The sequence below is a fragment of the Melanostigma gelatinosum genome, assembly GCF_949748355.1.
Source record: "Melanostigma gelatinosum genome assembly, chromosome: 12".
NCBI lineage: Eukaryota > Metazoa > Chordata > Actinopteri > Perciformes > Zoarcidae > Melanostigma > Melanostigma gelatinosum.
The window spans coordinates 27,367,316-27,386,490 of record NC_136645.1 but is presented as its reverse complement, the minus strand read 5'-3'; the positions used below and the strand labels follow the sequence as shown (position 1 = coordinate 27,386,490).

The 19,175-nt window shown below is 40.8% G+C and overlaps 1 protein-coding gene across 11 annotated transcripts in view; it reads right to left on the bottom strand.

The window, feature by feature from the left end:
* The window catches only part of col13a1 (collagen, type XIII, alpha 1), a 76,441-nt gene that overhangs the window by 41,460 nt on the left and 15,806 nt on the right, over nt 1-19,175 (bottom strand). For 7 of the 11 annotated variants that reach the window (XM_079279880.1, XM_079279879.1, XM_079279886.1 and 4 more), the window contains exons 5-16: nt 14,269-14,304; nt 13,231-13,257; nt 12,927-12,953; nt 11,409-11,435; nt 11,286-11,312; nt 10,836-10,862; nt 9,100-9,171; nt 3,968-4,060; nt 2,494-2,535; nt 2,365-2,382; nt 2,093-2,119; nt 1,593-1,637 (exon numbers count right to left, since the gene is read on the bottom strand). In XM_079279880.1, coding sequence (XP_079136006.1) covers nt 1,593-1,637; nt 2,093-2,119; nt 2,365-2,382; nt 2,494-2,535; nt 3,968-4,060; nt 9,100-9,171; nt 10,836-10,862; nt 11,286-11,312; nt 11,409-11,435; nt 12,927-12,953; nt 13,231-13,257; nt 14,269-14,304 — 468 coding nt within the window. Of the gene's footprint in view, nt 1-1,592; nt 1,638-2,092; nt 2,120-2,364; nt 2,383-2,493; nt 2,536-3,967; nt 4,061-7,511; nt 7,575-8,049; nt 8,092-9,099; nt 9,172-10,835; nt 10,863-11,285; nt 11,313-11,408; nt 11,436-12,926; nt 12,954-13,230; nt 13,258-14,268; nt 14,305-19,175 lie in introns of all 11 variants that reach the window. The other 4 variants (XM_079279881.1, XM_079279884.1, XM_079279885.1 and 1 more) reach the window with 4 other exon arrangements.

The window sequence follows — 19,175 nt, the reverse complement described above, 5'->3', positions numbered from 1 at the left end:
TAATTGTGCCTGCGTAGGCCTCGTCTGTGTCCTCTTAGTGACGCTCAACTCGGTTGCCTGATGTGCTCATGAAGCTCATGGCATAAAACAGATTCAGGGTTCTAGGCTGAGTTCATGGGAAAACAAAGTTAGACGGATAATAGTTAAAGTTTACAATCTGCACAGAAGCTCGCAGCAACACAGTTCCTCCAGATGTCCTGTCCTCAAAACTTCAGGCTGAATCCCTTTTACAGAGAGGCATGTTACAGATATATACTGCAGTTTTGTTGGGACAGCAGCAGCCTGTTGGATGATGACTGAGATGTCTCACTTAATCTCAGCGGAGTAAAGTAGAAGCGGAAAAGTAAAAGCCATGAATTAATGAACATATGACATATTGATTACATCTCGACATTTTATAATTGACTTCCTGAAACTCAACACTGTTGCAGTTGAGTTTTCTAAAGACCAACATCAAGTTGGAAGGTGTTATTTAGCATAACATAACAAAAAGGATGGGTGGAATCTTTAAAGCTCTACTAATAGTTCTCTGAATTAACAAACACAACAGTGTAAGTGTGTTTGTGTATTGCCAAAACCAGAGGATCATCAACTCTGCAGCAATCCATTTGTGGAAATGTATCCATTTGTACATTTAGTCACATGGCCTAGAGCAGTGGTTCTCAACTGGTGGGTTATTAAACAAGCTTCCATTATTAAAGACTACTTTATTACCCTGACAATTTTTAAAAACTAAGCAACCATTCCACTTCCTGTTTACACCGGCACCCACCCGCATGCCCAGTGTACGTGATTAGTCATGTGATATTTGTTTTCAGGCGTTTTAGTGTGGACGGAGATCATCTCGAGAACGATGCTGAAACGCTTTCGATCGCTTTTAGATAGTTTGAAAACTCAGTTTTCAAACTAAAACGTAGTCGTGTGGATGTAGCCTTAGTGTTGAGGATGTGTCAACCACTCTGTCTTGGTATTGTTCATTTGAAGTGTTGTTAAACTAAATTAAATTTGGCTTGTCTTCAATTTCTATTGCCCCTTTCCCTCTGGACAAATAAAGCCAGCAGCACCCACTATCGTCTGGCTTCTGCCTTCAGTGGGAAAGGTTACAATCAGCAATCAGCTCTAGCTCCGACAACCTGAACACACCTGAACCCAGTTCAATGCTATGTGACACGCGTGTTGTGAAATATAATAAATCAAATCAACAGGGATTTGGACAATTATTATAATTTGTTAATTTTTGTTAATATTCAATTAATACTCTCTCCTTAAAGCCACGTTTTACCTCGCTGCTCATCGTAAAAACCTTATTCAAAGTTGACAGAAACAGAATAAAAGTCATCAAAACAGGCTTTCCACTGTTCCAACAATCAAAAGCAGAGACCATGTAAGGGATCCCCTCACGGCCAGCATGGAGAAGAGGAATGATAACAATGACCCATCAACTCTCCCAGTGTGCATATGGCATTTGAATGTTGCATGAAGGTAGTTTAAACAAATCTGAGCATATGCTTGGAGTTGATTTGAGCCTTTTGTCATAGACTTTTGAGTGAAACACAAAACACAAAAGTTAAATATGAAAACAGGTGGAATACCTTTGAGCCTTCAGGGCCCAGTGGGCCAACATCACCTTGATCCCCCTGTGAAGGGACAGAAGGGACGATATAACTTCACAAACAGACAGCAGAGGGACAGATGATTTGCTGAGAACATCTCTTCCTGAGGTGCTCCTGTCTGTCGTATCTCTTTTTTCCTCTAAATTATCAGCTTACTTGAAAACTATGAAACTGGATGTTTTCTTCACCATAAATCAAAGCAACCATGAATGAAACACAACTTCCTTCTGCCACTGCATTAATCCCTGCAGGTACTTGAAAGCACATGATACATGAAAGTCCATCATAACAGAGGGAAATAAATGGTTATTGTTTCATGATTGTCATAGAAAATCCATCTATTACTCATTTGACAATGTGCACAGATTGTGTATAGATAGATTGTGGACTGGAATCATTATTTTCTAGCCAATCCAAGCACATCCTGGATTCAACTGACCAAATTATTTTTCAAAAGTGTAATTCAGAAGACCGCTCACCTTTAGTCCCTTCACACCTGGCTCCCCCTGCAGAGATAAAACAAAGTGTGTGCATAAAGAGTACATATCCAGCCAGTGTAGCAAATGCAGTATTTTAAATTGAAAAGTGTACAGAAAGAAAGTGAATGAGGCTGGTTTCATGGCTGGTTTTATTTGGGCTTTGAGTGTTTGTCTGTAATAACTAATAGTCACCATGAGAGGTCACTGTGATGCCAAGCATGGTTTCTAGAATTGTAATTTTGCTGTTTGGATAAGAAGAGAAAAATGTTTACCTTCAGTCCCGGTAAGAGCTGCAGAAACAATGTAGAAATCACAAGGAGGTTAATATCACACAACACATTTTCCCTCATGAGAAGATTCTGGAAGAATAAAGGTGGCCGACTCAATGAACCGAAGCTTACCCTTGGGTCTTTTCCTGGTTTTCCTGGTTCACCAGGCTTACCCTGTATGAAAACAGCACAAACTCTTTACACAGAATCAACGAGGCTCTCTACAATACCAGATTGTAAAAGCACCTATGTCTCTCCAACACAGTCTCACACACAGGTCATGAAATAGTCACAAAATGTTTTGTGTACAGAGACACGAGTTATGTGGGTATTTGTTCTATTTCGGGAAAACATTATGTTACAGAACGGAAGTTAGGGTTAGGCTACAAAACCACCAACACTTTGGGACAGGCAGTGTCTAACACTGGGCTTAGAGGTCTTGTGTTTGTTGGACCCATCCACTGACCTTCCTGCCCACTATAAATTTTTTTTGTCAATATTTCATACTACCTCACTATATCTGACTGTTGCATAGTCACGTGGATTTGTTATATTTGTGGGTACAAAAAAGGATCCTAATTGGCTTTCCAAACGGACGATTCGTGTCCATGTATACAAAACCAATAGATTGCCTTTGTGACTATTCCCTGACTTGCCATATGACTGGGCTGGCCTTTTGTAGATATCGTGAGAATCTGTCCATAAAGTCGACATATTTTCCCAGTAAAAGGCTTGAACTTGCACCTTGAACCTGAAAGACGCTGGTGTATCTGGACCTAAAACCAATAGATAATTGAGAATTATAAAATTTTTACCGGCGCAACTTTTCTAGCCTCTACAGCACTCGTTCAGCGATCCAAGAAACACAACGACCTATTACATGCATTGTAAATCCCTTCACGTGATGCTGCTCAGCCAATCAAATGTGTGTATTCCGATAAGTTTCCCGACTCGAGTGAGATTCACACACATGGGGGAGACGGGGCGAGAGAGCCAACAGAGAAAGTATGTGAGTCAGTGAAGTTATTTTACATGGTGTTCTCCAAAAAGAGAAGAGTGGACAGCTTAACCAATTTATTCTTAAATGCATCCCTTATTTAACATGTATATATATTGTTGAGATATTTTTCAATTGAAGGTTCTTTATTTGATTGTTGACGATATACAGACGTTAATACAACTGCTAGGCTACTTCAATGTATATAGGGCACTAAATCAGAGCGCATGTGAGAGATTACTGTGATGTTCCGGACCTTTGCAAGAGGAATTCTCTCTAAATGGAGCTCGTTGACTTTTAATTGAGTACCCCTGTTGTAGACTCTCTTTATGTAGAAGAGTAGTTTCTGCCAAATTATAAGCATCTTATGGGGTTCCAATATAGTCTTCTCAACACCAATTAGTGCAATTCATGTATTTATTCTAAATTCTTCAGTAGGAATCTTTGGGCTTGGTGCTGAGAGACTGTGAGGAAGTCATAACGTATCGAAAGACACACACATTGAATGGCCACCGATGCATCATTTTACGATGCTTTCAAGTCTCTGTCCAACAACTTGTGTAGGTGGGCTATTTGTAAAAGGAGAATTGGAATTTCTGGTTGACTCACCATTGGGCCACTGGCTCCATTCAGACCGGAGGTCCCTGGGAGTCCAGGGGGTCCTGGAGGTCCAGGGGGTCCCTGCGCTCCAGGCTCACCCTGCTGGGAGACCTCGAGTTACAATCTGCCATGCTGGAGCATGCCTCACCACACTGGCCATGCCCACACAACAACCTCACACAACACCACAAATAACTGCAGCAGGGGGGTTGCAGAGAGGAAGGTTAGCCGGCGAGCAAGGCAAGCGTTTATACTGTAATGCATGAGCATGAAGATTCATTCTTGACATTTGGAATGCATATGTTGGAGAAAATATTCCAAATTCAAAGATCATTATTTTCCAGGGCTTGTACAATATCCAATGGACTTCAGCGAATTGAGCTGAGTCAGGTGTCAGGACATAATCAAGGAGCCTTGTTACAGGGTCTTAGCAAGAAGGGCACCAGAGACACATTGGTCATGGCATGAGCTGGTAGAGATGTAAGCTCAGTGCAGAACTTTGTTTTACTGACTCCTGGTCAATGGCTTTGATCCGTTCCCTGTGGATGTTGCACCTGCCAGGCCCTTACCCAGGGCCTTAGTCTTACCCAGGGCCCCATCATGGAACCCAGGAAAATGGAAGAGCACCGTTTACGCACTTTCTCACTCCCAACTTGTCAGTTACTGACGCTTGATCATTGGCCATTGGCCTGTCAGTTTCCACTCATTACAAGTACAGTGTCTTTTCAAAAGAAACGTTTGTCTCGCAGGAAGTTAGGTTTAGACAACAAACCCCTTCGTTAGATTCAGGAAAGCTGCTTGGCTGACTTGACTGACCAACGACTCAGGTCGTTACTGAGACAACAAGTCATGTGGCTAAATATCCACGTTTACTTTTAGTTCCGCATTGGAAACAAATAAGTCTTACGTTTGTTACTTGAATTTCCATGTTCACAGGAAACTTATGAGTTTCTGCTCATTACACGCATACAATCTCTTCTCAAAATATAATTCCAACGTAGGTTTAAGGTTTATTAATGCAACAGAACTACTTGGTTAGACTAGGAAAAGATTGTTGTCTGCGTTAAAATAAATATAATTTTCATGCAAACTAAGTACATTTGTTACATAACTTAAAAATAGATACTTAACAAAACTAATGTCAAATAAGTTACCAGTGACTTGGAGCAGCGGCCTCCTGGGTGAAAGTCCTGTATTTGTTTGAGTCACTAAACCTCCCCTCTCACTCTTCATACTGCATCAATCGGTCTGGGCATCTCATAACGTCGTGATAGTTGAAAGCCCAGCGCATCTCAAACTGGCACTAAAAGGTGCTTCTGTGCTTCAAACCGATCACAGCAGCAACTGAGAAGAGGTCAAAGTCATTGACCAGGAGTCAGTGGACAGCAGCAGAAAGATCAAGGAGGACATCCACATATGAGGCCAGAGTCCATCTTTGAAGAGAGTCAGCGGTTACCAAAGGCTGCTACTTAGGTCACCTGAGCAGGTTCCATTATCTGACAAAGGCCAACGGAGTTGAAAGGTTCTAGAGAAGTGAGCACACTAAGTGCTTTCTTCTCAGAGACTACTTTTGAGTAGAGAGCAAGGCACTGGGAAATATGTGACACTGATGTAATTCTTCAACTTTTTGGCAAGTCACATAGAGTGACCTGGATCTCTTCGATCACTTGGCATCACATGTACTCCCGCTTTATAAGTTGAGCGTTAAATTCTAATTGGGTGAAAAGAACATCTTAATAATTGAAATGAATGAACGTCATCTTGACATTGATCCTTCCTGCAGCTTCTTTGAAACACGCTGAACGCTAATCTGAGTGCGTTTATTCTTTAGACAGCCACAACCCTGGGAGTCGACTCAAACCAAAGCCAGAGCCAAGGACATTTACAAAGAGCACAGGATATGAAGAGAATAAATACAGCTCAGCGGCTGACATGAATCTGTCTGGCTGCTACACGTCCTCAATCCGCTTCTCCTGTTTCCTGCTGAAATCATTTCCACGACTCACTGTTTGGAGCTCATACATTTTCTTACAGTTCAATGCTTTATAGAGAAGACACCTCCATATGGACACATGTATTACCATAGAGGGCAACACGTTTGCATGGCATGATATTTAATGCATTATGCTGGAGTACGTGATTTATTTGCACGTGTTCCGACTTAGAGAGGTTCCGAACACAAAGCGCTGTCCTCCTTCAGTCACTTCAATCACGGTGTTATTGCAGGAGAACACACATGTACAGTAGCTCTGCCAAGCTTCTATTCGAAGATAATGGAGAACATATCCGATCCATATTTTATCATTCCTAGTGTGCACCCCAGTGCAGAATGTGTCCAGATATGATTTATGTCTCTGGACATGTTGGGGTTATACACACACTGTTATTGGCAGAGTGCAGCCGCCAATGTGCTGTTCTGGACTGTTTGACCACATGAAAGAATATTCCAGAAGGAAAAAAAACGGATGTCCATCATATCAGATGGTCACTACTGATTGGCTGATATCTTATTTATTATGGGAGGTGGGGGCAATATAACCTGTGTAGTCCAGCTTGTATTTTCAAAATGAATCAATTGTTTTTAAACAGTGCCTACGATCTGAACCGTAGTTTATTTTCCATAACACGACCTTTCCCAAAGATAGTTTCCATGCATATATTGTAGAAAGATGTAAACTGGGAGTCAGGAGAATATCATCATTGTTCTTGACCAGTAATAGGGTCGATTAGCATATTATTATTATTTCCATTTTATATCTCACTGTTCATGTTGAACTAATCTGCAAAATATTCAGTTTTTGTCCGTTTAGTATTTCTTCTATTTCGGCACATTGCCGCTAGTCCTTCATTTCATATTTGTATTATTAATCTCTGGGAGTACTACTCAGCCTGAGAAAAAGGTAGCCAATGAGATGCCATCACGATGCATTGTGGGAAATGTAAAATCTTGCTTTTTTCCCTTTTTTCTGCTTCACTATTGCCATTTTGTCTCTTCTGTTAGTGAAATACTAAGTCAGGGAAATGTGGTGGTCAGGGTTCAAAATAATGATGATCAAAAGGATTATTGTCCGGACTGTGTTTCTGCCTGTGCTGACCCTAAATGTTGTAACTGAAATGAAATCACTCATGCATTTTCATTTGAAATAGAAATGTCTGCAGGACTTTAAGGAGGTACTAGGATGGACTGGACCATGTACTTTTGCATGTAGTCATATTTGTTATCTTTTCATGCCATTCGTTACCTCCACTTAAAACCTCAATGTATAGTTTTGCCTGTGATTTTATTTTTTTTTATCTCAGGTGAAAAAAGCTCCAAATAAAACATGATGATTCGTAGTGTGCTTGAAACTAGAACATTGGAGCATTTTTGCTTCATATACTGTTACGCATCATTGAGAGGAAAGGCCTTGAATATGCCTAAACATTCAGAAGCAGCCAAACGTTGGTTAATTACAGCATGACGGCGGAGGAGGGTTGGGGAGGTGTTGGCGGCGGATCATGGCGGTTGGCATCCACATGGCGAGCGGAGAGCGGGGGGGGGGGAGAATTGTACCTTGAGGCGTTTTAGGATTAGAGGGCTTATTGAGGGCATGTTGCGTACGGAGATGGGCAACATCTGCCGGGGGAGTCACAAAGCACAGGTAGCCAGCGGTGTGAAAAGGTCAGAGGGCAAAGGTCACCAGGAGACCAGAGAAAGGAAACAGGGTAGAACCAGGAGGAAAGATGGGGGAGGGATATGGAGGAAAAAGAGAAATAGAACATCAGAGTGAAAAGCAAGGAAATGGGAGGGAAAGGGAGAGAGAACAGGAAACAAGGCTGGAGGAAGGAAAGACAACAAGGGCACCAGCACAGCAAACTACGGGCTTGGAGTGGCAAAGGGGATGGTTGATGTCCTGTGATGGTTCTTTGTTTATTCTAAAATGACTTGTCACTCTGTTGGTTGATAATCATCAAGCATCCCCTACTCAGGATCTATATGCATCAGTGTCCCCATTCAGCCAGGCCCCTAGATTGCAGCAGAGCAGAGGTGGGCGCCAGTCTTGCCACAAAGAGAGTACAGCAGTACAGTTACAGTGCACATCCAGACTTACTGTGGCCAACCGTCCAACACAGGGCTGGACAATACGCCGCTTCTGTTGAGATGACCAGCAGGATCAGATACAGCTTAGGACAAGACGGTTCAGTACCATCCAACTGACAGCTACATTTCCCCACTGACACCAAGTAGAACCAGCTGCATGCAACTTGCCTACTTTTTACATAGCGTAGATATTTCCACAATTTCTATGATAGAGCAACCTTTAAAGCAAAGATACCTTCACCCAATACCTTAACATACATATCTCTAGTGTTAATTCAGTCTTGGAAAATACTTCTTCTCATTGTAGATCCATTGAAAGCCAAAAGTAGCAACAGTACTATTTCTATGGAAATATATACAGAACGTGAGAAGTAGATATCAGTAGGGGTATGAATGTAGTAAGTAGGCAAGTGTGCTGCTTTGGCCCTCACCATGTCCAGCTGTCCACCACAACTGCTTTCAATGTGTAGAAGTCAAGAGCTGCCAATATTAATTGATGAAATATTATATTATATGGTCCAATTGTGTTAAATTTATGTATGTAAAATATATACCGTATATATATATATATATATATATATATATATGTGTTTAAGAATTGTTTGTTATATTTAATCCAATCTAATTAGAACATTTCCAAATGGCAGACCATTTTCAGCTGACATCTGAAAATAAGTTATATCTCTCTATAAATTGTAGTTTTGTAATTTAATTTTGTCATACATGTGCACACACATGGCTTTTTAAAATGCACTGATTTAGTTTGAATATTGGCATCCCTATGCTTCAGTAGTTTGCACAATTAACCTTAATTCCAGTAACAATATAAAGATATACTAACTGCATATTATGTAAAATTCTTCTCATCTATTTTGTTTGGATATATCTTTTTTGAGAAAGTGACAGTTGAACCAAACCACGTAGATGGTTTTCTTTCTGTTGGGTGGAGAGCAGAGGGTGGAGGGGGGCCTTGGCTCAATAGGGCACTGGCTCTCTTTGCGGCACGACTTGGTGACACCCTGCTTTAGGGTTATCTATCTGGGTGTTGCCACCCACAAACCTTCAACATCAGAGCCTGACTGGAGCGCAAGGCAGCCAGGGATTTCACAGGGAGATCCTGCACAAAGAGGCCCTACACACCAGGGAAGCGGGAGTTTAATCAGAGCTGGTAACGGTGGCAAGTCATGTCTCATGAAGCCTGAACTCCAGGTGATTTCAGTTTACAACAATAGCTCTGCTTTTAGAGAGAGAGATGTTCAGATGGATGTCAATCTTAACAATTTATCATCTTTGTGTTAAGTTCAAAGCTGCAGCCAAGATGTGGTTAGCCTAGCTTAGCATAAACACTGGCAGCAGCTAGCCTGGCTCTGTGCAAATTGAGGAAAAAAAATCAACTTAATCTCATGAAATATCCGTTTGTTTTAAATTTCATGTGAACAGGAATTTAAAATAGTAATTCACGATTCAGACATATTGGGCATTGCAACAAACATGCATTATAGAGAGACATCAGTTATGGTAATCAAGAAACTGTTGACAAGACATAACTGCCCCCAAAACCACAACAGTCTGTTACACAGTCAGCTTTGTAGCAGTTTGTTGGTTTATCTTTTCAGTTTGGACAGAACCAGGCTAGCTGTTACCTGCAGCTTCCAGTCTTTATGCTAAGCTAGGCTAACCACACCCTGAATCCAGCTCTGTACTCACACAGATGTGAGATTGATATCAATCCTCTGGATCTCAGAAAGAAGGTAAATAAGACAAAATGTTGAACTATTATCTTAACAGCAGAGCTGCTGCTGAAATACACATTACACAAAAACACAAGACATATTTGTTGATTCTGCTGGCTTCTTCCTGCGACTCATTCTTCACTGAACATTTTACCTCCACCTGCATAAACCCCCCAGACCCCCTAAAGTATCACTATGGGATTGAGGCCTGGAGTGTGAGCAGACTCTGGGAATGAACCTCCCATACAGACTGCTGCAGGGGGTTCTGAAAAGCGTATGAAAAACAAATTCATGAGGCACAGTGCTCGTTAGAGGAGGGGGGCCGGAGTCCCCCACAAGCTAAAGACATTAAACCCCAAATCCTCGCTGGGTCCTTCTTCTTCTGACTCCCCCTTCTGAAATGTGTGCGACCTCAAGCACTTCCTGTCCAGAGATGTATATCACATGGTGCATTGTCGATAACAGCTCATAAAACCATCTCAGCATCGTGCTGTTATTTTGAGATGCCTTTAAAAAATGTAGCTAATGTCATGGCGATGGCAAAGCATGACAAAAAAAAAACTTTGATCATCTTAGCAGGAGCAGTCTAATAACTGAAAGGTTGAATTACGCTGGAATGGCCTCTAGATCTGAACAATCCCCTTTACACAGGAGACTCTTATTCTTGGCAGCCGACACACAGGCTCTTATCACTAGGGCTCCAGCAGGCAGCAGGTAATTGCCTTGTTTTCTCTCAACTACCCAAACCCCAGAGATGACGGACCAAAGAGCTGCAGAGCTCTGCATGTGCTAGCCTTCACTGTGCTACCAGCCATGTGTCTGTCCAGCTGCTGGAGTAGTTCCCCTTCCTAAAGCTTCACTTTTCTATTCTGATCTGACATAAAGAAAGTGTGCACGGTGGACCTCTGAGACATGAACGCGTTACGCTGTAGGATGAACAATAGTACAGGTTGAGTTTGTGTCATGATATTAACATTTACATTGCAAAACAGGCTAATTATTTCTGTTTTTTTAGCATAAAGACGAATGGTGAAGTGCTTTTTGTGTCAAAGTGTTTTCATACCCGGTGTGTGTAGTCTCCACATACGCCCTGGAGAAAACAGAAACACAGTTTCATCAGAAAAAGAAGACATTTTCTTCTTAAAAATTCACATCAGAAAGTCTCTGTTATAAGTGATGATGGAGGGCAATATATTAAAAGGAGGTGTTTACCAGGCAAGGAGGGTTCAGCAAAAATCAACTTTCATCTTTTGTATTGTAGGACATGTCGTGTTTCAGAGCTTGGCCCATACGAGGGACTAAAGGTCAGGATATTTCAACCTCTGCTGCGTCAACTTTGAACTTTTGATGTAATTCCTCCTTTAAGAGTCCCACAACTTTATGGAAGTGTGCTGCTAATTAGCTGGAGTGCCCATTACAAAATAAACATCTGAACCTTTCTTCCACCACTGCTTGTAAACTATAAGATGTGTTACTTGGCCAAGTCGTCAAACTACAGCAAACCATGTCTCACCTTCTCCCCTCTGGGTCCATGTTCCCCCTAGAAGGGAAACAATAAAAGGTGAATGAGATATGGGAGTGGTTAAGCATTGAGCAGGCTATTGATGATGAACGAGATCCGACTTGAGGAACTTACTTGGAGTCCTTTAACACCACGCTGACCCTGAAAAACAACAGCAGCACAGTCAGTCTTAAGGCTTAGATTCAACATGACTGAAAACAAATGGCTCCAATAAACATGATGGAAACGAGTGAGAATGCCAAGGTATCAATCACACTGATGAATTAGCTATTACAGGACTCTATTCCAATTACTTGTTGTGGGTGAAGGCACTCATTTTGACTTCCCAGCAGGCCCTGGGGTGTGCCCAGTGTAAGTAGCTGTCAGAGCTCAGGGACTGGTTGATTAATGAACTCAGGGAGCGGGCCCAGTAGGACACATCCACTTCACCCCATGCTGCTGACCCCACAGGCTCGGCAGCTCCAAAGCCACATTGTGAAGGCAACAACATCTCTATACATCGACCAGCCCAGCCCTCAAAGCCCTGTTTAATGCTCCCTGACATCTGCCAGGAAGGAAACTGGGTAACAGGAGCTCATTACGGCCCCATTAATCAACATTAAACATCATTTCAACAGTATCCAGCCCCACTTGGCCTCTGGAAATTCTGACATTTGCACTGGCATGGAGTTCACTGGAGCTGTCCTCCTGCTTTAGAAAACAAACCCCCGATCTGACCCAGAGTAATGGTCGACCACCATTGTGCCACCAGCACCACCAGCGTGCGAGAAGCTACTGAAATCAGCAGCGTCGGCCGCAGCTGGACAACACTGAAATGACCGACATGCACGCGGCAACATCACTCAAGAAGAGAGCTCTTTATACAGCAGATCTGTATTGAAGCTAGACATAATTCAAGATGATGATCCAAACTGGTAAGAAACTCCAACAGAGTGAGAGAGCACTGATATCGAATGATTCTGAAAAACCTCAGAATGTGTCCAATAATTATGTTTCTTTTATGTTCAAATGCTTAAAAGCTTAAGATTGTGGTTAAGTTCAGTAAAAGAATGAACTTTAGATGTCTGTGACAGAACTCAAACAACAGCCTTCAGGACGTAATCTTCCTCCTCAAGGACGTAAAGGCCAAAAGGGACTCACTACTTCCTTCATTGAAATAGTAAATGGACTGTATTTGTATCGTGCTTTTCTAGTCTTCCGACCACTCAAAGCTCTTTCACACTACATGTCATCATTCACACCCATTCATACCCTGATGACAGGGCTACCATGCAAGGTGTTACCTGCTCATCAGGACTAACTAACATTCATACACATTCATACACCGCAGGCTCAGGAATCAAGTGATTTGGGAATATAGAACGTTATCGGTGAAGCACATGCTTGAGGCTTTACATGTCCTGTAGCCTCAGTGAGTGTAAATCCCTTTGGGCCCATTTCACTTGGTCAGAGTTGTACCTACTAACTGCACGCAACCCACTCTCAGCCCATCACTGTGTGATATAAATCAGGCCAATCACTTCATATTTGCTTTGGCTTGTTGGTGTAAATTCCATACATGCTCAAAATGTTATGGGCTCAGATGACCGGTGTGGATGGTATTATAGTGCAACTATGTTTCTGACTGCTTACCATGTCTCCCTTCGGTCCGTTCTGTCCCTGTGAGAACAGTAAAGCAGTGAGTGCAGGTGGTATAATAACAACAGATACCGCCACTTGATTTCCTCGGACAAAGTTCTTAGAAATAGTCATAGCGTGTTTAACCCCACCCGATAAAATAACAGTAATGGCGCTAATAGAGATTGTATTACAATAATGACCATAATCATTCTGAGCTTAATTATGCTGATTATCACCACTGAGTGCTTCTGGGTACTGAAGAAGCACTCAGTTACTCAGTTATTTCACTTTTTGACAGGAACTTGGGGAAACTCACAGACTTGCCATCCAACCCAATTGGACCCTAGGACAAGAGAAGAGAAGGGGATGTTTTAGTACCTATGGAGATCAGCAATAGCATGACACGTTACTGCACCAGCTGGTCCCGCTACCAAATCTGTTGGAAAGCTGTCGATTTGCAAATACTCACTATATACTTAGCAGTTAAAGTCAAATGCAAAGGTGATGTCAGTGTAGATGAAGCCAACCATGTTGGCAGTGAAGTGAAATGTAGGTGACGATAAACCCTGATTCAGGATCGTCCTGTTCATCATGTAACTCGTAAATATCAGTCGGACTTCATACATTCAGGCAGAATGTTGAAATACTTGTTAGTGTTTCACCTACCTACCTCTCATGCTCGTAAAGGAACAAAATTAAGTTTTCTCCTTCACCCACCCGTACGGTTGAGAAGCCCTCAGTGCTGCCACTGGTGGCCAGAAGCTATATTGCAGCAATGCTAGTAATTTAAATAGTATTGTCATCTATAAACCTTCTGCCTTTGGTCAGTGGGAAAATCATTTCTGATCTTCGTTGGCTTGTTTTGTATTTTATAGAATAAATCATGTTGTTGGTTTTTATTTAGCTTCTTTACAATACGTACTTTACTTCAAAGTCAATACAAGATTGCTGACAACCATGTCAGTTTGGTTTTTAACCTGTAACATATACAAAAAGTTTAAAAAGCAACTATTTACTATTTTACTTTCTTATTTATTCTAATCAAGCATGAAAAAATAAGTATATAGTGGTGGTGTATCATTGGCAGCTGATTCACCGTTATTCAGGAGCAGTCCGTTAGGAAGGTGTTCACAGATATCTATAGGAACTAACCTTCGTTTGCATATTATCTAGCTATCAATTCTCAATTCACAATCTTCTATCACTATATATTCACACATTTTCTTTGTGACGTCTTTGTGAATACATTAGTTTCTTACCTGTTCCAAGGTCACTTGTAATTATTTTGTAACTACGCCCTCCTGCCTTTTGTTTATTCAAGTAAAATCTAAATACACACGTGGCCATGACTTACTGGAAAGCCTGGAAATCCTCTTGTCCCAGGTTGTCCCTGAAGAGAAACAGAAAGAGCAGTGTGTTTGTTGTTGTTCTGAAAGTCAGATTTAAAAAAATCTGCTGGAAGCAGGTCAGTGGAAGAGGAACCAGTTCTCTCCTACTGAGGTTTGAGGTGAGAACAAACATTGATTTTGGCACAAGGAGTGATTCTGAAGACTCTGGGGAACACATGCACTGTATGTGAGTGTGTCCTCTCTGCACAGGAGGAAATTGGATGCTGAAATTGAACACTATAAAGAAAAGCGTTCTAATCTGATAAAGATGTAGGACTAGGGGGAGAAGGGTAATGAGCTCAATGAGTGTATGTCAATAACAACTAGAAAAAGCATTTCCTGCTGAAAATGCGTTGGAATGCTGAAAACTGAAATTAATCGCAAAAACATTGCTGAAAATAGATATCCAATTCAAAAACAAATTGCAAAAAGCTTAATAATTCAAAAAGTTTAAAGATTACAAATATGAAAGGTAATATCACACCTCTCAAATTCATCAGTGGTGATATTTGTAGTAGTAGAATTTGTAGTAGAAGTATTATTTGTAGAAGTATTAGTAGCATTAGAATAACTACTACTAGTAGTAGTAGTGATATTTGTAGTAGTAGTAGTAGAAGTTGTAGTTGTAGTAGAATTATTATTAGTAGTAGAAGTATTAGTAATTAGAAGAAGTAGTAGAAGACGTAGTATCAGTAGTCATAGTAATAGCTGTAGTATTGGTCGTAGTATTTAATATCACAGTAGTAGTAGTAGTAGTAGTAATAGTAATGGCAGTAGAAGATGTAGCAGTAGTAGTAGTACTCGTAGCAGTCGTACTAATAGCTGTAGTAGTATTACTACTTTTAGTAACATGAATATCAGTCGTAGTAGTAGCAGTTGTCGCATAAGTAACAGTAGTAGTGGTAGTAATAGAAGTAGTGGTAGTAATAATATTGATGGTAGCAGTAATAGTAGCAACAGCAAAAGTTATAGTAGAAGTAGTAGTAGCAGTAGTAGTAGTAATACCATATTAACAGCAGCAGTAGTAGTTGACGCAGTATTAGTAAGAGCATTCATTTTTTTAAGAAAAAAGCCTAATTTTGAGCTTGTTTAAATACAGTTAATCCATGGGGCTTTTATTTTGAAAGGGTGGTGCTGGGTGGGGGGGAGAGGGGGAGAGGAGACATAATCATAATGTCTGACACACATAAACAGAGGTTATTAAATGCCTGGCTTCATCACAAGCATTTCAATTAGAATTCACTCTCTGGGGCTTTTATTTTGAAATGGGGTGTGTGTGTGTGGGAGAGAAGGGGAGAGGAGACAGAATCATAATGTTAGAATAAACACAAACCGGTTATTAAATGACAGGCTCATCACAAGCATTTCAGTTAGGATTCATTCTGTGGGGCTTTTATTTTAAAATGGCGTGTGTGTGTGGGGGGGGGGGGGGGGGGTGGGGGTGGAGGAGGGGGGAAAGACCTCTCAAGATTCCTAAGACCTGAATGACTATGAGAGAGACACACAGAGAGAGAGGGAGAGGAGTGTATGTGCGCGTGTGTCTGTGAGTCTGTGTGTTTATCAACATCTCTAATTGGCTCAATCGCTTACACCTGTGTGCCTGAAGCCATTTCATGGAGATAAAACAGGGAAACACCTCTCAAACAAATCCTCAAAACTCCCATAACCGTAGCTCCTATTGCTCCGATATTAATAATTGAGAGGAAGGATGAGTTGAGAAACAGATCCTGTAAAAATTGTGACTGTAGTGTAAAAAATGTGGCTTAATTGGCGATCTAGAAATGGGGTACCGTGTTCTGTGGAAGATGTTTTTGAAGCAAAATTTAACATTGGTCTCTATGGAGCAGAAAGTTGGTTTTCCTCTCAATTAACGGCTTCTGTGTCAAATGTGGAAATCTGTGGGATTTCACAGTAATTTTTCTACGAAAAGACAAGATTAGCTACTTCTACATCCAGAAATGATGCATGAAGAGTGAAGATTGTGGACACAGTGGCAAAATACAAATGTTTTTTTCACAAGAATCTCAAGCTGCTCTTCACTCTAGCGGTGAAATCACGCACTCTAAGCTGCGCAATACACACCCATTATAAAGTCAGAAAAGGACTGAAAAATCATAAATGTTGAATTGCTGCAGTTCAAAAATTTTAAAAGCTATCAAAAAGCTGAATCATGTGGCAATAGTTAAGGGTTTTCTCAACATTTGAAAGTTGAAATGGTGTCTTTAGCTGAAAGTATGAGGAAGTTGAAGGATTTGAAAGTTGAAGAAGTTTAAGAGGATTTGAAAATATTCTCCATAGAGATCCCATTCAAAAATAAAGTTGCTAAAAGCTTAATAATTCAAAAAGTTTAAAGGTTAGAAATATAAAAAGTCTTAGCAGAGATGAGCTGAAGGAGCTGAACATTTTGATAGTTGAACGGTTTCTGTAGCTTAAAAAATGAAGAAGAAGAGTTGCAACGTAAAATGGGGGGGCCGGAAGAAATAGTGCAATAAAGAAACAGGATAACAATAGTTTGAATGCTTAACAGCATTCCAACAATAAAGATTCGAAGAACAATAGTTGGAATGCTTAACAGCATTCCAACAACTAGCCAGGATACTTCAGCTGAGCTCTTCAAACTGGCACGAGACATGTAATATCCCCGGGAAAACAGTGGTGTGGAAACAAAGATGTAGGGATCGACAATTACAAGGCGGTGACCGTGACAAATGACACAGATTGCCTGGAGGCCGAGGTAGTGCCGGCAGCTTTGAAAGGTTTCTCTCCAAAAGACCAGACGTAGCATTGTTTTATACGTGGTTTTAGAATTTGACAAAAACAAACTCTTAACTCAAGGTCCAAGGATAATTTCAAACTTTTCATAGTCTTCTGATCAAACTCCAAACCTCCCTTTGGTTACTAGTTCTAAAAAAATGTATATATATATATATTTACTATGGGTGTAACGGTTCACAAAATTCACGGTTGGGTTGGGTACGATACAGTGGAGCCACGGTTCGGTACGTTTCGGTACAGTAGAAAACTATAAATGCCAGAGAAATGTACTTGATTTTAAAATATATTTATTCATTACAACTAACATCTTAAAGTTAATCTTTGACTTTGAACAATGATGGAACTATACCTGAGTGACCCATCTTCTGGGGTGTCTTTCTTAGCAACACATAAGCATAAAACACAAAAACTGCTCCTTAATGTTATGTAGTATTGTTACTTACATCTTGTATTGTTACTTACATCTTGCAAAAGAGATGTTTAATCTCAATGGGACTACCTGGTTAAATAAAGGTTTTAAAAAAAAAAAAATAAAAAAAAATAAAAAATGTATTCAAACGTATTCGGTTCGTCATGCGTACCGAACCGTGAGCCTCGTACCGAACGGTTCAATACGAATACGCGTATCGTTACACCCATAATATTTACCCAAGGTTTACCCAATTTTTTTCTAGCTTTTAATAGCATTTTTAAATGAATGTAAATTGAAATCTACAAAACATTTAAGACAAATATTCATGCGAAACATGAGAAAGACCGAAGTCCGAAAAGAGCTGCTGGTGATGACCGTGAGATGCAGCTGGAAGCTCTTTGAAAGAGCAAGTAAGTGCACCTTGAGTTATTTCTTGTTTTAACAAAATACTATTTCCAAGATCAATAATTCAGTTCCACTGGCAAGTATTTACATAATAAGTAGATACATAATACATGATAAAAGGATGAAATCTCTGCAAAATACTAAGTTTCTTCTTTGAGTTAAGTGACTTTTCATGCTCAAATCTTGGGGCTGAACGCACGAGTTCTCAAACTACAGAATCTGTTGATGACGACCACGAGATGTGGTTGAAAGTTCCAGAAAAGCTTAAAATTTAAAATGAAGAATCGCCTATTACACTCACTGACTCCCAATCTAGCATGGAAATGCCTGTTGCAAAAGTTCCCATGTAAACAACCATTATTTTCATTCAAATCATTTCCTGCATGTAGTTAAGAAGTCATTGTGCATGTGCTGTAAAACATCTCACGCATATATCAATACAATGAGCGTTATGCAGCACATGGCCTCAAAGTGGAGAACATCTTTGCACTCATGCATCTAACCCGATGAAAGGACAATGTGGAGAAGAAGTCGAGGCACCGGGCTGGCCTCAGCTGTCAGATCCTCTCACTTTCCTCACCTCTCTGTTGAATTAACTCTCTTTTTACGTCTAAGGTCACGACTGGAGTCTCTCATGTCAATCTCACCTGCTGTGTTGAACTACCTTCTAAGTGTTTCTGACTGACTGGGCCTCTAAGTTCTGAACTTGGCTCCTACTGAACAGCGCTTCCTACACAGCCTGCTATTCATTCGAGGTGCCTATAGCCATCTAGCAGGAGTGGGCACACACAGGTTCAGATTGTAAGAACCACCAATTAGAAGAACAGATGTGTGCTCCACTTAAATTGGCTAGACTTAGGCCATCCTTAGAAAAAGGCATATCATGGTACTTAGAGGCCACATTGTCCACCTGGAAACTGAAAAGGAGAAGAAAAACAAACACTGAAAGCATTCTGTCTCATGACAGGAGAATTTGGTTGATAACAATAGAGGTCTGGATAACTAATATTGAGCCCAGTTGGACCAGGATGGATTTTCTCGCGTTGCTTCCTGATAAAGCAAGCATGACTAATGATCCAACATGTGGCACAATGCTGCTGTTTCCACAGTCTGTAATTATATAGCATTATTCTATCATTTGTGGTGTGTTGATGTGCTTGGCTGGACTCTCCAATTGTCTAGTTTAATCAACAGAACTGAAGGTCTGTTGTGTTTAGGAACCCTAATGTGTTAAGCAGGGGTATAATAAAATGCTTGGTTTGATTCAAGATTAGAGGTTTC